This window comes from Triticum aestivum, chromosome 2D (assembly GCF_018294505.1).
Source record: "Triticum aestivum cultivar Chinese Spring chromosome 2D, IWGSC CS RefSeq v2.1, whole genome shotgun sequence".
Classification (NCBI taxonomy): Eukaryota; Viridiplantae; Streptophyta; class Magnoliopsida; order Poales; family Poaceae; genus Triticum; species Triticum aestivum.
In genome coordinates, this window is record NC_057799.1 from 278,603,119 (window position 1) to 278,624,560 (window position 21,442).

Consider the following 21,442-nt stretch of genomic DNA (forward strand, 5'->3'; position numbering starts at 1 on the left):
TTCAAATAGATGAGGCTAATTAAAGGAAGAATTTGAGAAAAAAAGATAGGATAATTAAAAGGAAGGACCCGTATGCTTCAATATAGTGGGGCTACTAAATTAGAAAAGGAAGAATTTGATTCGTGACTAAAATGAGTGAGGACGTCATGGTAGTTAGTGTAAGGATTATATTTAAATGGAATTAGTGGAAGATTATGCCCGGCAAAAAAATATGAACGCGCCTAAATTGCATCCTATTTTTTATGTTCATTTTGTAGAAGAATGTTGTGTTGCAACATGTTCTTTGTAGCGAATCCGATGTTATGGGACGTTATGCTTGCACAAAATATCAAATTTTTTCCATTGCAACGCATGGACATATATGCTATAGTAAACTTCTAAATAAATAAATTTAGTTTTTTTTAGAATCAAATAAATAAATTTAGTTGGTGGTCTTCTAGAATGAGCTGCCCAGCTTTAATAAAAGATCTGGCCCTGGATTTTTCACGCTGACCCAGCATCCCTCACAAGTCACAAAGACCCCTAAAAAAAAGCAGCCCTCACAAAGAAAAGAAACAAGTTAAATAAAAAGAATTTAAAGAAAGCGAAAGAAGGTACGCCGACCCGAACCCCATAGCGACGACGTTCGCCGCGACGTCCCCCCTCTCTTCTCTTGGCTAAATCTCCCGCCGCCGGTGCAGCTCGGTCGCTCCGTCGCTGGAGGCGCGAGAGGAAGGGGGAAAGATGAAGACAACTAAGGGAGGGAAAGTCATGAATCCCACCGACGCCTTCCGCAAGGAGCAGCGCAGGAAGGAGCTTAAGCGGGTGAGTCTCCAACCCTAGGGTTTCTGCCCTACGGCTTGCGCTCTTGTGGGGGGTTATCTGAACAAGACTCGTGCGCTGCGATAGCGATAGTAGTTCGATTCGTTAGATTTGTTGTTTCGTGGGGCGGGTTAGGGCTATCTGAAGGTGGAAATTCAGCAATGACTTCGTAGCTTTCTGATCGTTTTAACATGTGAGATCCTCTTGTGCTCGTTACGGTCGATTGAGATGCTATCACGTACTCCTAGTAAACTAGTCGTTGTTTTGGTTCAATTGGACAATGCATTGTGGCATTCTTGCATGTAACAAGCATATTTACATTTGACATCACTAAGATACTAGGTATTTCGCTTGAAGAGCTTGTATGCAGCAGATAGACCAATCATACACTTGTACCACTATGCCACGTGGAATGGATAGTCATAATTGGGCAGCATACCCGTAATTTTAACTGTGAACAGTCTTGACCGGAAGCTGCAGCTTGTTCTGCTTTGTGATGTAAAATTGCCTGGTTGTCTGTTGTTTTGGCTGGATTTAGACAATCTCTGGTAGAATAGGGTGGTAGCTTGATTTTGTTGCTCAGTTGGATTTACTTTTTTGTTATGCCACCCAACAAAGGTTAATAGCAATGCTATCGCCTAGCAGCTTAGTTATACTTCTTTGTTATGTCACTCCAGTTTTCTATGGTACTTTTATCTGATGGGGCACTTCAGGAGCAATCTAGTTTGTCAAAGTAACCAAAGCCAGTTGCTGCAATTGTTCTGTGCTGTACTCTTGCATCTTCAGATGTCACATTTTTTTGGTGCACATCATTTTGACCTGGAAATGTATCCCTCGTCATGTATCCTGATACAGATGCACCAACACTGTAAGGCGGCAATAGTGGTCATTACAGAGTGTTACACACTACGTTATGTCCATTTATTAGCTTTGTGGGTAGTTTTGTCTTTTTAACCCCAGTTTCATATCAGACTGATGCTAAAGATTTTTTACACTTGTAATTCATTTAATCTGTTACCAAGTAGTTTAATCCATCTTTATTTCTCTCAAACTTTATCATTTTCTTTGCTCTGCAGAACAAAAAAGAAAGAAAGAAGGTACGGGAGGTTGGCATTTTGAAAAAGGACCCAGATGCTATAAAGGATCAGATTGAGAAGTTGGAAAAGATGAGTAAGTATATTGCATTGTATTTCGAGGCTAATTCAGACCTTTAGATCAATGTCTTAGAAACAGACCATTTTAAAAACCTATCTTTTATGCAGAATCAGATGATTATTTACTCGCCCTACTAGCTTTGTTTGTAAGAGGCCTAGCATTCTAAGTTTTATGTGTCTTGAGTCATCGCTTGTGATGATCATGTCATCTGACATATAGAAGAAGAGTCCGACCAGGAGCGGAAATATGATAAAAAAGCGCAGGATCATGACCACTTGCTGAAAAACAAACCACAGTCACCACGAAGGTGAAGTACTCAAACTAGGCACAAGGGGCGGCCATAGAGAGACCGACGAACATGCCAGGCTATGCTATCAGGAACATAATACCCAGGTGGTGGCTGCATGTAAACCTCCTCACACAACTCATCGTTAAGAAAGATATTCTTGACATCAAGCTGAGACATAGACGAGTGATGAACAAAGGCCATATCGAGAACTGTGCGAACAATGATCACATGGGCCATAGGAGCAATGCCTCACTGTAATCATGGCCACACTCCTGCTGAAAGCCTCGTGCCATAAGACGAGCTTTTTAGCGCTCAAGAGAACCATCAGAGCGAGTCTTAACCTTGTAGACCCACTTACAATTGATGGGACGAACACAGTGAGGAAGGTAAACAAGATCCCGCGTTCCGGTGCGCTCAAGTGCGGCAATCTCTTCTACCTCGCATGCTGCCATTCAGGATGAACTACATCACGATAAGAAGCCAACTCAAGATTAGCAGTGCCAGAAAAACCATAGTGGTGAATGGCGAGGTGAGGACGAGCACGAAAGCCATAAGTAGGCTATAAGACGGGGAAGATGGCTCGTCAGTAGACTCATCCACAACACGTGGACGACAGGTATAATAGTGAGGATAAGAGGGAAGAATACGAGGAGGAACCACCGGGATAGAGGTGATGGAGGCGGGGAAGCCACCGGGGATGAAAGTGCAGAATCATGTGACAAGTGAGGTGTGGAAATCATAGGAGCCGGCGGCGTCAGATATGCAATAGTTGGATGAGCAAGGTGGACAAGGGATCAACAAGAGTGACAACTACGTCAGAAAAATTTGAGGAAAGAGATATCCTCCACTGAAAAGGTCGAGGAGGATGGACGCATGTAGAAGGGACGAGACTCATCATAAGTCACGTCCCGAGGAATGTGTATCCGACGATTGATAGGAACCCAATAGCATAGCCCTTATGCTCATCACTGTAACCTAAGATACACTAAACCGATTGAGCAGTCAGTTTGGTGTGTTCGCAGGGTGCAAGAAGAACGCAACAAACACAACCAAACAAGCGAAGGGTCGACTAGCCAGGTGAATGACCAAAAAGAACTCCGAGAGGGATGCCACCTTGGAGTGCAGAAGAAGGCTGAAGGTTGATGAGATAGGTGGAGGTAGAAACAACTTCATCCAAAAAATGAGGGAGAAGTGAAACAACAATCATTAGCGCATGAGCCGTCTCAAGAAGGTGATGATGCTTGCGCTTAGCCACACCATTATGAGCGTGAGCACCTGGACAAGAGAATTGGGCAAGATTACCCTGCACAACAAGGACTCAACGCAACATCTTGGAGATGTAACCTCCAGCAGAATCAACACATTATAGTATCGATGATCTCGTTTCGAAGCGAAGGGAGCTGGACCCCATAAATTTGAATGAAGTAGATCAAACGGAGGCTGAGATACTGACTCACTAGTATGATGATAAGGTAACCGAATATGTTTACTAAGCCTACAACCTTGACACTCGAAAGAGACATCTCCGTAGATAGACCCTAGAAGACCTCAAACTAAAGACGACATACGAGAGTCACAAAGACCTAGATGATGACGCCACTACTGAAAGGAACCAGTAGCTGAGGCGATGGAAGTAGAGAGATTGGTGACGGTGGTGGCTGCGGAAGGAACATGAAGCTAGTCCACCTTCCAAAGTCCTTGAGGGTCACGACGGCAAGGGCCAGCCCCAACCTGAGCATGCATGCACTGATCCTGAACAGAACAAGAGTCAACCAAGAATGGCGCGACAACCAGTGTCAGCAAGCTGACTAGCTGAAAACAGGTTCATGGTAAGTCGAGGAACATGAGCAACATCGGGACAGAAAAGGAAGTGCTAAGAGTGCCTTGACTAGCAACATGAAGGGGGGTACCTTCAATTGTAAGAACATGAATTGGATAATCAAGAGAGCTAAGGTAGGACAAGGTGGAAGAATCAGAGGACATATGAAAGGAAGCTCCAAAATCTGGAATTCGTAGGGGATCGGTGTAGGGGGCGGTCTCTCAGTGCCAGAAGCATTAGTCACAGAGCTTGCAAAACCGAAGCTGCAAGTGACACTTAAGTCTCATAATATCCTGCTCATTCAAGGAGACAATTAAGAGTGTCAGAGTAGAGTACGAGTCCTAGAAGAAGAGCTGCGCATGTGCCTCTTCCTCTTGAAGCAATTAAACTCAGAGCGACCATCCCTGTTGCAATAGCCGCAGTGTATACAAGCATGACCCCACCACTAGGAGTTGGCAGAAGTGGTGGAGGACCGGGGTGGGAGGTAGCCTGTGTAGTAGGCGGCCTAGCAGGAGCTCCAGTAGCGAGCACAAAAGGGAACCTCAAGCAGACCAGCACCACATAGGCGAGTCTCCTCAGCGTGAATCTCAGTATGTGGTTGTTTGGGTACCAAGGATTAGATGCAAGATTTAGAAAATGAGTTTTTAGAGGACTTTTAGGAAAACTACTTTTAGTTAGTTTTTCTGTTAAGATTAGCATACACAATTCTTTGTTTGGATGGGAAAAAAAGAAAACACGATGATGCAGTTCTTCGCTCTAGTCGCCTATTGAAAATCCTATTCTCGTGATCACTAGTTGTCTTCTTCATCTTGATCCATTAATCTCTTCTACGACCTTGCCCTCGCGCCGTTGTCCCATGCTAGAGAAAGCCTTTGACCCTTCCACTTCATATAACTCTCCATGCACTGATGTAGTTGCTGTTGTGGTCTCGTATGATGAGTAGGATCAGCTGAATTGCGTGCTCATCCACCCGAGTAATGATCGAATAATCGACTGTTAGGTCTCCCGTACGATGGAGCGCCTTAATTATAAGGAAAAGGAGTGCTACTACGAGTAACAGATGTGCTCACAGCAACATCATCAAGCTCTCATGTCGCTGCCCGCGGAGGCGCCCATGGTGAAAGTGCGCACAGGGAAGACGTCCAAATTACTAATGTAATACCAATGGAGAGGATGGTACTCACATTGCCTTTGTTGCGGTTACAGAGCAATCCCGTTGTGTGCCTTTATCGCTGCCAGCGATCGATTCTTTTCGCCGCAATCCGTTTAAATCTTTTGTATATAGAAAATTGGATTGTGCAAAAACGTATATTGTTCGTTTGTTCTAAAGTCTATTTTTTTGGGTCTTGTCGAACTTGCTTTTATATGTCCATGATTAGATTAGAAAATCCAAACAAAATTTTAAGTTGTTACAACCGAAATTACGTTTAAGGAGAAGCAATTCTGCATAATCTCCCTATCCAAACAACCCCTAAGAGCCTCCAGAAGAGAGAAACACGAGGCACACGGGCAAACAGCTGAGCGCGCCGCGGCTCAAACTCCTTACTGACCCAAGACAAGAACTCATAGATGCACTGAAACTCCAAGTTGGACCTCACAGCCCGGCAACACTGGCATGAACCACAACGAGCAGTGCGGAGGGAGTCAAGCTGACATCAGATAGCAGAGCTCTGTGCATAGAAATCATCCACATTAGAGTCACCCTTCGCATGCTTGTGGGGGACCACATACAGGTACAAGGCATCACCAGAGCCGATAGCGTTGTCGGAGAAGGGTCCGCATGTCGAAGGCAGTACAGAAGCCCACAAACTTAGAAGAAAACTGAGGCAAAACACCAGCACGTAGAATAGCCGAGCATCATTATCAAACCACTAAGTGTAGAAAGACAGGCAGACAGCTCATTATGATAAGTGTTAAGAGCCATTCGGTAGTTAAGAGCCGTTTGGTAGTCCGAGGCCTGCTGCTCATAAGCAGCAGCAACAACATCAACAGCAGCCTGGCGATGTCCTTATCAGCCGTGGAAGCATCTGGGGCAAGAACCGGTGGCGTCTGCGGGGTAGGAACCACGTGAGGAACCAGGCACGTCGGACAAGAAACCTTGCCAGAGAACGCCCCATAGATGAATACTATGCATATTAGCGCACATAAACACGATGAACTTGGTGTAGTTTACACCATCAAACATGATGTGGCAACGTGGAATGGATATGTAGCTCGCTGCATTGGACATCACCATTTTTTTGCGTGGAGCAAACCAATCTGATCTGGCTGACCGCTGCACACGTACGCAACGAGCCCAACACTCTAGCGCCCACTTCCGTCTGCGGTTATGAGCTGACACGCTAGATCTGAACCAACCGGAATGGAGCTGCGCGAGAGATCAGATTGGGAGGCGGACGGCGCGACAGATCAGATCTGAGGCGACTGGCGTGGATGATGGTGGCGGCTGGCTACGGATGCCACGGAGGCTGCGGAGGACTAGCGGTGGTGGATGGACGGGCGCTGATCAGCATGTGAAGGACCGCCAACAGCAGTTGAGGAGTCATGCGTGGAAGGGGAGAGAGGGGAGGCAGCGACGGCTAGTTGAGAACAGGATGGCGGTGGCGCGAGATTGGATCGGAGGCACAAGTTGTGGGTGTGAAAAAATTACCTAGGCTCTAATACCATGTTAGGAAATATGCAACTTGTATTTTCTGGGGGCCATATATATATATATATATGAAGTTCAAATGTGAAGTATGTCATTCACAATGTGCTGACATGCATATTTTTCCTTATCAAGTCATACTGTCCATAACCACTCAAAAATTAACGCAAAAAGTGTTACTTGGGACTGACATGCGTAGACTTGATTCCTCCAGAAAAAAAGACATGCATGACTTGATGAGGTGGCATGGTTTGCATGCATAGATTAACGCAGAAAAGTAAATTACGAGTACATGCATGACTTGCAGATGTCACACAACTTCAATCTAACGGTTATCAACAATTGAGGTGATGTGGAAGCACGCACGTGTAGAGAAATCTAGTAGTGGGGCAGCTAATTAGATATAGAAGATTTGCTTGCTTATAGAAATGTTGTTGTCTGTTTGAATTTATTTGTTTGCGAGGAGGAAATGTATGTTAATGCTTTTGGCAAGCTTGTATTTCTGAGTGATTAATTACTATTTGGTTGATGCAGAGGCTGATGGTGCTCTGGATAAGGCTAGGAAACATAAGAAAAGACAGCTTGAGGATACTTATAATCTTGTTGTGAAGAAAAGGAAGGTATTCTTATTCTGCAGATACGTTGGACTTTCTTTTGGAAGTCTCGAATGGTTTCACTACCATTACTGCGATTTTAATATCTTTTTAGTCCATCAAACATACAAGATTTTAACTGTTCCTTCAATTTTCTCTGACCATGTTACGGAGAAGTATTGGGGGCAGCACTATAGCCGCAGGCCCAAACCTGCAGCACAGTCCCTAACCACAATACAAACAGTTGGGCCTTAGGCAGGCACATGGCTAATCCTTGGCAGCCAAGAGGTCCCAAGTTTATCCCTAGGAAATATCTCTATTAGGAAGTTGTCTTTACTTTCCAAACAGTTCAGATTTGGTTTGTTTTCCAAGTTACATGAGGATAGTTTATATTAGGATTATCAATAAATAAACAGAGAAAAATTGCCCCAAACTGAGAGTTCAGAGCGTCCAGCGTCATGGCAGGGGACGAGCCCCTACGTGCGCCTAAGGTGAACCTCGCTATTCCCTCTGATCAGATCCCTGTTCCCATCTCCAACTCTACGCATGCAACATCTTGGTATCAGAGAGGACCTTCCTTAGCCTCCCACCACCAACAGCCACCACACCATGGGCGACCCATCACCACAAAGCTTAGAATCGGCGATGTCAAAATCCCCCCGCTGTGTACTTGACCTCAAAGCACTACCCGAGCTGCAGTATTAAGTCACAACATTGAGGGAGCAACTAGCGGCTGCTAGGGTATCCATCAACCTTCTGGAGAAGGGGAGAATCCAGCAAGGCACACAACAAAGATGAAGACGAGATCGACAACACAATTACTGCTGCTGCTGCTGCACTGGCTGCACCGTTCGCCTACCGGGAGGAATGGTGTGCTGCTCCAAAGTTCCACAAGCTGGAATTCCCTACCTATAACGGTGAGGGCGACCTGTTGCCTTGGTTGAACCGTGTCGAGCGATTCTTCAAGGGCCACCAGACTAAGGACAAGGAAGAGGTGTGGATGGCCAATGCTACTGCACTATGGTACAGTCGGCTGGAGATGATGCCTGGCGGATCACCATGGCCAAAGTTTGTCAAATACCTGAATCTTAGTTTTGGGCTGACGATCAGGACTGGTCGGCTAGTGGAAATTAAACACTTGAAACAAACAGGCTCGGTGCATGACTACAAGAAGCAATTTTGGACAAAGAAAAAGCGCTTGGTGGACGAGCGCCCACATCTGTTCCTTAACTCTATATCAGCCCCTTTTCCAAATCAACTATGTGATAGAAGCCCACATGCCCACTCTTCTACCCCCCTCTACCCTACAGGTACAGGTGGCCTCGGTATCTCGATTTGCAAAGATGGATACCTACAAAGCTGCTAATTCTGATTAGAAAAAAAAAGAATAAATATCAAGCGTTATAGTATAATTTTGAATACTCTAAAAAAGTAAGACGGGAGGTGGGGGAGATATCTGATACTTATAGTTAACTCATTCATCTTGATGTTCCCACTGATGCCTAATTGATAACAAAGCTGAATGCCTTTTTTTCCAATTCCATCCATTTTTGTTGAGGCAATTCTGACTTGTTCATCGGGAAGTGATCTAGCCCCGAGATCTGACTAAGAGAACTCCTAGTTACCAACATGATACGATGCAAGTCACAAGCTTGACACAACGAGAATGGACTCTTGATTTCAGGTGCGAGAGTCTCCCGGAGGGGCAACAGGTCGAGTTGTTCATTGCTGGGCTCCGCAAGCCCATCCGTACTAATGTGGACTTGCAGTACCCATTGAACCTTGAGGTTGCCATGAGCTTAGCACTAGCGTTGTTTTCCAGAGGACACATCCACACCACCCCAGGCACGACGTTGTCTTCCAAACCAACCAAGTCAACAGGGACGGTGCCTGTTGCCCCACCCAAACAGCCTGCTGCTGTCGCAGGCGGACATGCCCCCTGCTAGGCAATTCAAGAAACTCACCCCAACAGAGATGGCCGACCGGCGCGCTAAAGGGTTGTACTTTAACTGTGATGAGAAGTACGCCCGTGGCCACCATTGTGCCCAACTCTTTTGGATCGAGGTGCCTGATGGGGAAGACAACGACGGCGTTGATGCTGACACAACTGAGAAAGTGTTTGCCCTGGCAGCATCCTACCATCTTGGTGCGTGCACTTATGGGTATATGCACCGGCAAGACCATGCAGCTACACGCCCAAGTTGCAGGAGGCCGTCTTAGGGATCTAGTCTACCCAGGATCCACACACAATTTTCTAGCTGAGAAGGCAGCCAGCCGCATGGGAATTTCCCTTGAATAGCGCCCAGGGTCCAAGTAACAGTGGTTAATGGGGACAAGGTTTCGAGCGCCGGATGCATGCCGGCCTCTTGCTAGATGTCCTTGGCGAGCTGTTTGTCAATGACTGTCATGCCATTCCCTTGGATGATTTTGAGATGGTACTTGGTGTCCAATGATTGCGCACATGGGCCCATACTTTGCGACTTTGAGCACTCGATCATGTCGTTCTGGAAGAAAGATCACCAGGTCATTTGGCACGACATCAACATGTTCGGAGGGCCACTGCAGGTCCATGCACATGCCACCGATGACCACATGGCCGTACTTCTGGAAGGGTTCAAGGCACTATTTAAAAGCCGTGTGGCTTACCACCGGTGAGCATGTGCGACCACCGCATTTGGCTCCCGCGGACAAGGTTTGAGCATCGGAAGCATGTCAGGCCTCTTGCTGGATGTCCTTGGCGAGTTGTTTGTCAATGACTGTCATGCCATTCCCTTGGATGGTTTTGACTTGGTACTTGGCGTCCAATGATTGCACACACTGGGCCCATACTTTGGGACTTTGAGCACTCGATCATGTCGTTCTGAAGAAAGATCACCAGGTCATTTGGCACGACATCAACATGTTCGGAGGGCCACTGCAGGTCCATGCATGTGCCACCGATGACCACACGGCAGTACTTCTGGAAGGGTTCAAGGCACTATTTGATAAGCCGTGTGGCTTACCACCGGTACACATGTGCGACCACTGCATTCGGCTCCTGCCAGGAACATCCCCTATTGCAGTTCGCCTATATCATTACCCTCAGCTCCAGAAGGATGAGATCGAATGCCAATGTGAGGATATGCTCCAGCAAGGTATCATCTGGGAAAGTAACTCTGAATTTTCTTCCCTGACGATTCTTGTCAAGAAACAGGATGGCACATGGCGGTTTTGGGTGGACTACCGCCTACTTAATGATGGTACGGTCAAGGATAAAAATCGGATTCTGGTTGTCGATGAGCTCCTGGATGAGCTCAATGGCGCTTGTTTCTTCACTAAGCTTGATCTCCGCAGTGGGTATCAACAGGTCCGCATGACCGCCTTCCGCACGCATCACGGCCATGACGAGTTCTTGGTGATGCCTTTTGCCCCCTCGCCCCCCAGAAACGCACCAGCACGTTCCATGCTTTGATGATTGCTGTTCGTTGCTGTTTTGCTTCTCCAGCAGCATCAGCTATTTCTCAAGTGCTTCCTTGATGAGCACAAGGTGGCCTATGCCATATCATCTCAGCAGATGGCGCCGCCATGGACCCGGCCAAGGCGAAAGCGGCGGAGGCATGACCAGAACCACGAAGTGTCCGCACCCTTCGTGGGTTCCTTGGGCTTGCTTGGTTTATAGCAAGTTCATCCAGGACTACGGCATGCTCTCAGCTCCACTCACCAAGCTCGTCAACAAGGAAGGCTTTGTGTGGTCCTCGGAGGCCGACACAGCCTTTTGCATGCTCAAGCAAGCCCTCGCAGCAGCACCTGCCTTGCAGCTACCGGATTTCGACTCTCTGTTCTTGGTGGACTATGATGCATCTGGCACGGGATTTGGAGCCGTGCTGCACCATAGGGCAGACCCCTCACTTTCTTCAGCAGGGCGGTGGCACCATGCCATGCCAAGCTAGCAGCTTATGAGCGTGAGCTGATTGGATTGATGAAAGCTGTTCGACATTGGAGGCCGTACTTGTGGGGCTGGAGCTTCAAAATAAGAACGGACCACAATAGCCCGAAGTACTTGCTTGACCAGCGCCTCTCCACCATTCCACGACATCTATGGGTAAGTAAGCTGCTGGGATATGTGGAGTATCAACCAGGCCGTCAAATTAGAGTGGCAGATGCTCTCTCCAGGTGCCACGAGGAGGAGCTAGGGGCTGTCTTTGCTCTCTCGCGCCTCTCCACCATTCCACGACATCAATGGGTAAGGAAGCTGCTGGGATATGGCTGTCAAATTACAGTGGCAGATGCTCTCTCCAGGCGGCACGAGGAGGAGCTAGGGGCTGTCCTTGCTCTCTTGTGTCCTCAGTTTCAACTTTTTGATGACTTGCGTCAGGAAATTGACACTAGTGCAGACCTCACAGCGCTACATGACTCCATTGAAGCTGGGATGGCTGCAGGGCCTTGGAGCGTCACCGACGGCCTCATTCTCCACAAAGGACGGTTCTACGTCACCCCGACCTCACTTTGCCTCCCTGCAATCTTGCATATGCCCAATTTTTACATCCCTCACATGCCAGCGGTGATGGAGTTTGTGTGGTGTTGTGTCGTGTGCCAGAGCAACTAGGCTGAGCATCTTCATCCCGGTGGCCTGTCCAACCCCTTCCGGTCCCTCAGCATGTTTTGACACACATTTCCATGGCCTTGTGTAGGGCCTGCCGAAGGTGGGTGGTAAGTCATTCATCTTGACTGTTGTCGACCGTTCCTCAAAATATAGCCACTTCACTGCTTTGGGACATCCATACTCAGCTAGCTCTGTCGCCAAGGTCTTCTTCGATAACATAGTCCGTCTACATGGATTTCTGATGTCCATTGTCAGCGACCTTGACCCAGTATTTACCAGCAATGTTCGGACCGAGCTTTTCCATCTCGCTGGTGTCAAACTACAACTGTGTTCTGCATTTCACCCTCAAATTGACAGACAAACACAAGTGGTAAACCGCATCATTGGCATGTACTTTAGTGGGTGATAGTCCTAAACCGTGCCTTCGCTGGCTTCCTTGGGCTGAGTTCTGCTGCAACTCATCTTTTCAGTCTATGCGCAAAAAAAAAAAAAACTCATCTTTTCAGTCCGCCCTGAAAGCTACTCCGTTTGAGGTGGTGTATGGGCGTCCGCCCCCTACGCTCAAGTCTTATGACCCAGGCCTCGCAAAAGTAGCAGCTGTGGACCGTGCCCTCCCAGACCGTGATGAGTTCCTTGCTGACATACGTGATCGCCTTCTCCAAGCTCAGAATACCATGAAGATCCAGCATGATGGGTAGCACCGCGACATTGCCTTCACCATTTGAGAATGGGTCTGGCTTCGCCTTCAGCATCAACCTGTGGCATCCTTGGGCGCGCACAGCAGTGCCAAGCTCGCCCCACGGTACTTTGGACCATATCAAATTCTTGAGCACATTGGTGAGGTGGCATACCGGTTGCAGCTTCCACCTCATGCATGGATTCATGATGTATTCCATGTGGCGTTCCTCAAAAAATATCTTGGTAGCCCCCTAGACAGCCCTCCTGCATTACCGGACATTTTACATGGCAGAGTGGTTCCAACTCCGGCCACCGTAGTTTTCTCACGTCTGTTCAAGGTAGTCCTTGAAGTATTGGTGCAGTGGCAGGGCGCTGACTCGACAGCTACTTCATGGCTGCCCCTGGAAGACTTCAAGCATCGCTATCCAGATTCCCAGCTCGAGGACGAGCTGTTTCTCCAGGCGTGCGGAAGTGTTACAGAGAGGTATTGGGGGCAGCACTATAGCCGCAGGCCCAAACCTGCAGCACAGTCTGTAAACCACAATACAAGCAGTTGGGCCTTAGGCAGGCACATGACTAATCCTGGGCAGCAAAGAAGTCCAAGTTTATCACTAGGAAATATATCTATATTAGGAAGTTCTCTTTACTTTCCCAATGGTTAAGACTTGGTTTGCTTTCCAGGTTATGTGACCTCTCTGATCTATATAAAGGGAGGATAGTTTGTATTAGAGTTATCAATCAAGAGACAGAGAAAATTGCCCTGAACAGAGTTCAGAGTCTCCAGTGTCACGGCAAGGGACGAGCCTCTACGTGTGCCTAAGGGCGAACCTTGCTATTCCCTGCGATCAGATCCCAATTTCCACCTCCAACTCCACGCACGCAACAGGCTAGGGACCATTTTGGGCAGCACATTAGCTTTTGTTTGCTATCCATGGTTCCATATTATTTTTTCCTTTTCCACAATCTTTTGTTAGTATTTTTTAAGTTTGTTCGGAACTCTTTTTAAGAGGAAATGCAAGTGGCCGCCCAATGAGTTAAGAAGAAAGGAAAAAAAAAACTGTTACGATTTCATCAAGATTCAGGAACATGATATTTGGAGGATTTCTGTTAAATATCCCATGCTGTTAGTGAACTTTGATAGTGTATTCTGATGTGTTCACAAGAAACATTTGGTTTTGATAACAGGGAAAAGTTAGAACTAAAAGGGATCATTCCTTTTACAGAATCATCTGTATCGACTCTGTCATGCAATCTAACTGAAGACTGTTATTCCCTCCGTCCCAGAATAAATGTCTCAAGCTTAGTACAACTTTGTACTAGAGTTGGTACAAAGTTGAGACACTTATTTTGGGACGGAGGGAGTATTATCTTATTCATGAGTTATATACCCCTCACATTATGGCACAGTATGAGTGATTTTTAATGTGTTGGTACTTGGTAAACCTATTTGGACTTTGTATTAATCTTCTAATTTCTGTACAACTTCTTGACGGGATATGCTATAACTAGTTTTTTTGGGAGCATGGTACCTCATTGCCTTTTCATATCTGTGCCAGGAATATGAAGAAAAGATGAAAGAAAAGGGTGAGCAACCAGTTATGTTCAGGTGAGAATTTTTTCATTTGTTATACATTCATTTCATTAAATTTACATGCAGTTGTTTTCTTTTATTAAATTTGTATTTCATTTCCAACCAGCCATCTTGGACCACCAAAGAGACGGCCTGCAGCAGACGAAGATGACAGAGCTAAAAACCCTATGCCTGAGGTATGGTATTTACAGTTCTTCGGACACCGTTGATATATGTTACTGCATGTTCAGAACAGATACTAACTAGGTTTGTACTGCAGGATTCTGTTTACTATCACCCAACCTTGAACCCATCTGGGGCACCACCACCTGGCAAACCTCCTATGTACAAATCATCGATAGGTCAGCATAACTTGTAGGATATTTTCTTAATATTTTTTTACAGTTTGCTGAAACGTTCTTGCTCACTTTTGTTTCTTGATTGACAATAGGACCAAGGATTCCACTGCCTTCCTCAGTTGGTGCTGGGGCTTCATCTTCCATGACAGAATCTGAAGAAGCAGGTCCTTCCACCATGCCCCCTCCTCCACCGCCCCCTCCACTGCCAGCCAATTCAGAACCTTCAGATCTATCTGTCCCTTCTTTACCTTTACCCCCACCACCGCCCCCACCCCCGCCTAAGCCTGCTGGCGCTGTAATAGCACCAGGCTTACCGCTGCCACCTCCACCTCCTCCTCCTGGTGCACCTCCCAGAGAACCTGTGTTAGATCATATATTACTGCCACCACCTCCCCCTCCACAGCGGCCTTTGCAACAACCACCTCTACCTGGTACAAATGAGCTGCTTAATAAACAAATTGTTGGAGAGGGTGCAAGCTCGGCAGATTCTACACAGGTGCTACTTCAATTTTTATTTTAAATATTTCTGACTCTTCCAATATGTTACTACTATTTATGCATTCCCTGAAAATCCTTGTTAATATTTCAGTTACCATTCTCTTCGTTTGGTTTATTGTTTGGCTGCTAGTTCCTGTCACAACTTTGAATTTCATTTTGCAGGCTCCAGTTGTGCTACCTCCACCTCCACCTCCCCCTAGGTTGCCACCGAACTCAAATGAAATGCAGGCTACTGACAATACTGCTATGGATACTCCTGTTGTGAAAGAAGATGCTAAAATTCCAAGGTTCTTACCACCACCTCCACCGCATCCATCGCAGTTACTGCCTTTGCCTCCAAGGCCTCCAATGATGCCTCCAGTACAACCTGATATTCTAAGCCCAGGAATGGTCAGATTTCCTCCACCACCGTCACAACCAGATTCAAGGCCACCATTTATTGCTCCTGGTGTTGCTGCCAGGCCCCCTCCACCTCCTCCAGCATTACCTCCGGCTCAAATGCCAATGTCACCCTTTGGTGTACTTCCTGGTCCGTCAGCAATGCTTAGGCCTCCATTTTTTCCAGGACCCGAGTTTGCTGCTTTTGGCCCAAGGCCGCAGTTACCTCAGCAGCCATCTTACGTCAAATCGGCTGCTTCAACAGTTGTAAAGAGACCATTAGCACAACATACTCCTGAGCTAACAGCTATGGTATGTGTTCTTTACTCTGGTTATTGACTTGCTGCATCAATGCTATCGCTTGCTTATTTCCTGAAAAGTTTTCAAACACAGCAACAGAGTATTAAAACCGTGTACTATGGTGATATGTACGAAGGCTTGGGTATATCATTCCAAGGAAACACATACCATAGCAACGATGACCTAATGCAGCAAACAATATATTTTGCCTTTTCAGTTTTGGGTTTTGATCACTGTTATATCTGCCATTTACAAAAGGTTTTGGGACCAGCTTTCCAACAAATAGACAATTTTAAAATATGTTCTCATCTGAATTACAAAATCAGCTGCTGACTATCAGGTAGTCCATATAACATGTTACTGAGATGTTTTTTGTTTAGCACCGAGGCAAAAACATTCATTAATAAAGAGAAGGTTATGACAAGGGGTAGCAAAAAAACAAAAACCCCCCAAAAAGATGCAGGGCCGTTACTCTCCCGGCATCAAGTTACTCAAGTGCTTCGGCCGCGCAAGGACCCAAAGCTTTGCCTCATTCTTCAAATTGTTCAAGATGATTTGAGGTGGCGTAGATTTCTTCCGGAAGATCCTCGAGTTCCTGTCGTTCCAAATAGTCCAATTGGCGAGCATTGTGAGGGACACCATTGCTTTGCTCCACGTAGCCATATAGATCCACCAACTACGGATGGAGTGGTGAGTCGCCCATTGGGAGGGGTCGATGTCAAGACCAAACCAAGCTTTGATCAACCTCCACATGCGCAAGGTGTACCGACACTTGAAGAAAAGATGAGTGGCGAATCCAAACTCTCTTTTGCACAACGCGCAAGGACCCAAAGCTTTGCCTCATTCTTCAAATTGTTCAAGATGATTTGAGGTGGCGTAGATTTCTTCCGGAAGATCCTCGAGTTCCTGTCGTTCCAAATAGTCCAATTGGCGAGCATTGTGAGGGACACCATTGCTTTGCTCCACGTAGCCATATAGATCCACCAACTACGGATGGAGTGGTGAATCGCCCATTGGGAGGGGTCGATGTGAAGACCAAACCAAGCTTTGATCAACCTCCACATGCGCAAGGTGTACCGACACTTGAAGAAAAGATGAGTGGCGAATCCAAACTCTCTTTTGCACAACGGGCAAAGGCCACAATTTTATCTTCCCCGCCGGTCAAGGCGATCGGCCGTCCACACCCTATTTTGAATGGCACGCCAAGCAAAGAACTTGACCGTCGATGGTGCCCAAGCTTTCCAGATGACCTTGTTCATAGGTGTGAAGATAGTGTTGGGTTCTACGGTAGGGTGCGTCGACTGCAAATTAAAATTTCCTATGCGCAGAACAACCAAGAACATGCTACGGGAGATGGATCACAGATCGTTACCACTAGACGCGCAGTGCCGTGCAGCGGAAGAAGAGTTGGGGTAGCGCGTCCACGTGGATCGTCTCCTCCTTGTCCGATCTCCCTCGAACAGCCGGTCGTGGATCCCACGTACAAGTTCGCCGGAGCGGTGCAGGTGCACCGCCTCTAACAGTATCCACGCGTGCAGGAGGAACACCGTGCGGCGGACTGCTAGGTCTGATCACACAGTCGGCGGCGAGTGGAGGTGGCTATTTGCAACACATGCAAACCCTAGCGACAACGCCGAAGCGATCAACCGCACGAGTGTGCCGCACCCCCACTTTATATAGGCGTCCGTCATGGGCTCAACACTTGGGCCTTGCACGGACCCTAAAGCCCAAAATCTGTTCGGCATGGATCCGAGTCCGAGTAGGATCACTCTGACTCGTGGAGTCGGACTGGGCCTCACAGGTTCCTTCCCTTAAGCGCGCGACCCCTTAGGTTCTCGTTCACTTGGTCGCGAGTCAGATCACATCCGACTCGGCTAGTCGGCAGCGGCCTCTAGCAAAGCATGCTGACTCCAAGCGTGTCCGATGAAGCTGGTAAGCGAACCTGTACAACATGTCACACTTCTGTTCCCTTTGCCACACGATATATGTTGTCGGGCTCAAGGCGAGTCTGTCATCCTTGTGCTAGCCCGACCTCTTTCTCGTTCCAGTGATGTCGACCACTAACCGGATTATCTCATAATCCCTGTCGCATGGCCATGCTTATCTTGGTCGGATCACACGAGGGGCCTAGAGTATATCTCTCCTGATCGGAGGGGCAAATCCCATCTTGCTCGACCATGTCTCGCAACATGGGTCTGGACAAGCCCGAAACCTACCTTTGTAACTACCCAGTCACGGAGTAGCGTTTGGTCGGCCCAAAGCAGGTATGTCACCATCCCGAGTACATGCGCCGGCTCAGGTCTTAGGACATAGAACGTATGTTGTACTAGAGACTCACAGATGACATATCGCTGCGTCTCATTCTCATAGTTGGTTCTGTCCGACTCGGACCTTATCTCAACTCGGATCCGACTATGTCGGATCCGATCAGACCCTTCCGAGTCCATATTATCCGGTTAGCATCCAATGCTCCATGGCTAGTGAGACCAAGCCATCAACCGTGTCATATGCTAGTCTAGTCGGTTGTGCGTCCACACAACCCTTTCGACTAGGGTCCTTTTAGGACAGTCATCATACAATGCGTAGTCCCACAAACAAGTCACGTACTTGCTGATACACATCATTGATAATGTCCAAGGACTATCTTTATTCATGAACACATAGGAAATATCATCATACATGATTGCCTCTAGGGCATATCTCCAACAGATAGCTCCTATGAATTGAGCCTTATAAGCTGACTTGACCGAGTACCCCCTACTAGGAAATAACTTCCACATGATAGTCTTGGGCTTCATCAAGAAGAACATGGGAAAGTTGAGACCAAAGCTCGATGAATTGGGCGACATGATCCCAAGATAGCCCGGAGCATTCTTTTAAGGCGTCACTATGGCGTTACTTAGGCGACGCTTATGCGTCAGGGCGTTCCCAGGTGCCAAGGCGTCGAGCTCGCCTTACAAACTAGAGTAAGGCATCCGCCCTTTAGAGCGTCCAGATCGTCTGCCTAGGCATCCTCCTGCTCGCCTCAGGCAAAAGCAGACGCCTCAGGCAGGGGAAAGAGAGGTTCAGGCGGGAAAAAGCCCCTCGCGTGGGAACACAGGAGCAGGAAAGATTCCCTCGTGTGGTAACAAGTACGCGGAGGGGATAGAAAGAGTCCAAACAAACAGAGCAAACCAGATCCAGCACGATAGGGAGAGGGTCTCTCCTCTCTGGAGATTTGGTGGCGGCTAGAGCTAATCCCAGATCCTTCTCCTCTCTGGCAGCCTCTCCCCTTCCTCTCCCCCTCCTCTCCGGCAGCTCTCCAGCAGCTGGTCACCCCAATCTCATGCAGCCTTTTCCTCCCCCCTCTCCAGCACAGGCCACAACAGCAACCAGCAAGGTATGCCTCCCCCCTCTTCCCCCTCTCCGGCAGCTTCTCCCCCTCCTCTCACACAGATCCTCCTCTCCAGGACAGCAGGCTGGAGCAACCAGCAAGTTATGGGGCTCCCCTCCTCTCCCCCCCACCCCTCCTCTCCGGAACTCTCAAGGGGTCGCCTTGCCTGATGCCTTAGCGCTTAGGCGGTGAGGCGCCCCCAGCGCCTTGCCTCGCCTTACCGCCTTAAAAACAATGGCCCGGAGCACATGTCAATGGTCTTAACCCAAGCATCCTCATGCATGGCTGCGCTAACCTTCCAAGATTTGCGCTTCGAGACCTTCAAGATAAAGGGGGAAGGGGGGGGGGGGGTGATGTCCTCGGGATTTTTAGCATTCAGCCACGGTGCTTCCCAAAAGGGGTCCTCTCACCATTGTCGACGGTAATGGTGGTAAGAGCATAAAAAAGATCCATGTCCGCTTCATCACAAGGGTTGCCCGAACCAACCCAAATCTTCGTCGGGTCCCGCCACTCAAACCAAGAACATTGTAAACGAAGAGCTCTAGCGAATTTCCCAAGGTGCAACACACTAAGCACTTCAAAGTGGGTTGGTCGACATATAGTTTCCCAATTTACCTTGCACTTTCCACCCGTCACCTTATTAGTTCTGGCCCAAAGGAAGGCCTGCTCAATCTTGTTGATGCTCTTAAGGATGGGTGGGGGGATGACAAGTGGCGTGAGGTGATGGATAGTTTGCGAGGTGAGAACCGACTTCACGAGTGTGTTACGGCCCACATTGGTGATGTGTAAGTGCTCCCAAGGCACAAGTTTTGCCGCAATTTTGTCCTCGAGGTGTTGAAAGTCCATGCGCCTAAGCTACCAAACAGAGAGTGGGAGGCTGAGGTATCTCATGGGTGAAGGAGCTCGTATGGCGGGCAGCCTTCGAGAATGACATCCAAATCCAAGTGCCCACACCGAATGGGCACCACCGAGCTCTTCATGAAGTTTGTTTGCAGCCCCGTCACCTGACCGAAACCATGTAGGATACGGGCAAGGTTTTGAATATCCTCCTTGATTGGCGCCACAAAACAGCCACATCATCCGCATATAACGAAGTCCGAAGGATGGTACCACGACCCCGGATCCTATGAAGAAGTCCACGCATCGTGGCCGAGTCAAGAAGTTGCTGTAGTGGGTCCAGTCACGAAATCTGCTAGGGAAGCCTCGCCTTTGGAGAATGTCAAGAATATACTCCCATCACACCGAGTCAAATGCTTTCCGGGATGTGAAGCTTGAATAGTATAGCGTTGGGGTCTTGTTCTTGTGGAGCCGAAGGGCAAGGTTCCTAACATGCATGAAAGTTGTCATGGATGCTCTTATTCTTGTGGAGCGTTGAGATGTTTTTTAGACGTGCAAGTTTTTTTATGTCCCTAACATGTGTTTGATTTTACTTATGGTACTAGTTCTAAGACCGGTTACTATGCATATTGCTTTTTGTACTACTAGTTTGCAGTATCCACATCCTACAATAACAAAATTCTGAAATGTAATGCTTGTTGCCTTGCTGGTCATTTCAAGTAATTTTTTTAAATATACTCAGGGGATTATCATGCTGTCCTACATATAAATTAAAATACGTTCTACTTTTATGCTGTCTTACACAAAACAAATTGCGCGCTCAAGTTTGAACAGTTCACCTAGTATGTTCGTGTAAATTTTTGTTCTGTCAGGGTTTTGTATTAAATAGCTGTTGCATCTAAATTGTTAGCTTCTGTGTTGCACTGAGCCAAGAACTCAACTAATTTCTGTCGCAGGTTCCTGCATCAGTTCGAGTTAAGAGAGAATCCGCTCTCCCTAAACCAAAACCAAAGGCGCAGCAGCAGCAGCAGCAGTCATCAGCACCATCATATTCTGCTCTGAAGCCTTCAGTAACCCCCATAAAATCTGCAGCCCAGCCTTCACCCTCAGCTTCTAAGCCACAAAGCATTGATGACTCCTACATGGCATTCCTGGAGGATATGAAGCAACTGGGTGCCCTCGATGAGTAGCTCAGCACCCAGTCCCTTCTCCCTGATGGCTGTCAGCAGCTTGGTCATGAACCTGAACCTGAACATGATTCTGTTCTTTGCATTGTGGCTTATGAATGGCTTTTCCTGCTATGATCTTAGAAACCGTTTCTGTTTTCCATGAGCAAGCATTTGAGATGTATTCCAGTTCGAAATGGGGAGACAACTATCATCAACAAATCTTTTCGTTGTTGTCATTGTGCAACACAGCCGTATCGAGTCAAACAATGGAAGCATTTGATTCAATTTTTTTTAATGGAAGCACTTGATTGGCCGCTCTAGCTAATAGGGCAACAATATCTATCCACTTGTCTGTGTAACGATCCCCTGGACGACTTGAGATAACTCTGGTTGT

The 21,442-nt window shown here is 47.4% G+C and overlaps 1 protein-coding gene across 2 annotated transcripts; it reads left to right on the forward strand.

The window, feature by feature from the left end:
• The first annotated feature begins 535 nt into the window (after nt 1-535).
• Nucleotides 536-21,386, forward strand: LOC123052763 (protein EARLY FLOWERING 5). Of its 2 annotated transcripts, XM_044476098.1 has the most exons (10): nt 555-593; nt 681-804; nt 1,878-1,971; nt 7,246-7,331; nt 14,121-14,170; nt 14,262-14,331; nt 14,415-14,496; nt 14,586-14,989; nt 15,154-15,681; nt 20,836-21,386. In XM_044476098.1, the coding sequence occupies exons 2-10, from the start codon at nt 724-726 to the stop codon at nt 21,067-21,069; spliced, it is 1,629 nt and encodes a 542-aa protein (XP_044332033.1). In that variant the 5' UTR covers nt 555-593; nt 681-723; the 3' UTR covers nt 21,070-21,386. The 2 variants fall into 2 exon arrangements, with proteins under 2 accessions (XP_044332032.1, XP_044332033.1); XM_044476097.1 differs by having other exon boundaries at nt 536-804.
• The last annotated feature ends 56 nt before the right edge of the window (nt 21,387-21,442 follow it).

Coding starts and splice junctions, on each gene's coding strand:
- LOC123052763 (XM_044476097.1), top strand. CDS start 724: ATGAAGACAACTAAGGGAGGGAAAGTCATGAATCCCACCGACGCCTTC. Junction 14,332..14,414: donor CTAAAAACCCTATGCCTGAG/GTATGGTATTTA, acceptor TTTGTACTGCAG/GATTCTGTTTACTATCACCC. Junction 15,682..20,835: donor CTCCTGAGCTAACAGCTATG/GTATGTGTTCTT, acceptor TTTCTGTCGCAG/GTTCCTGCATCAGTTCGAGT.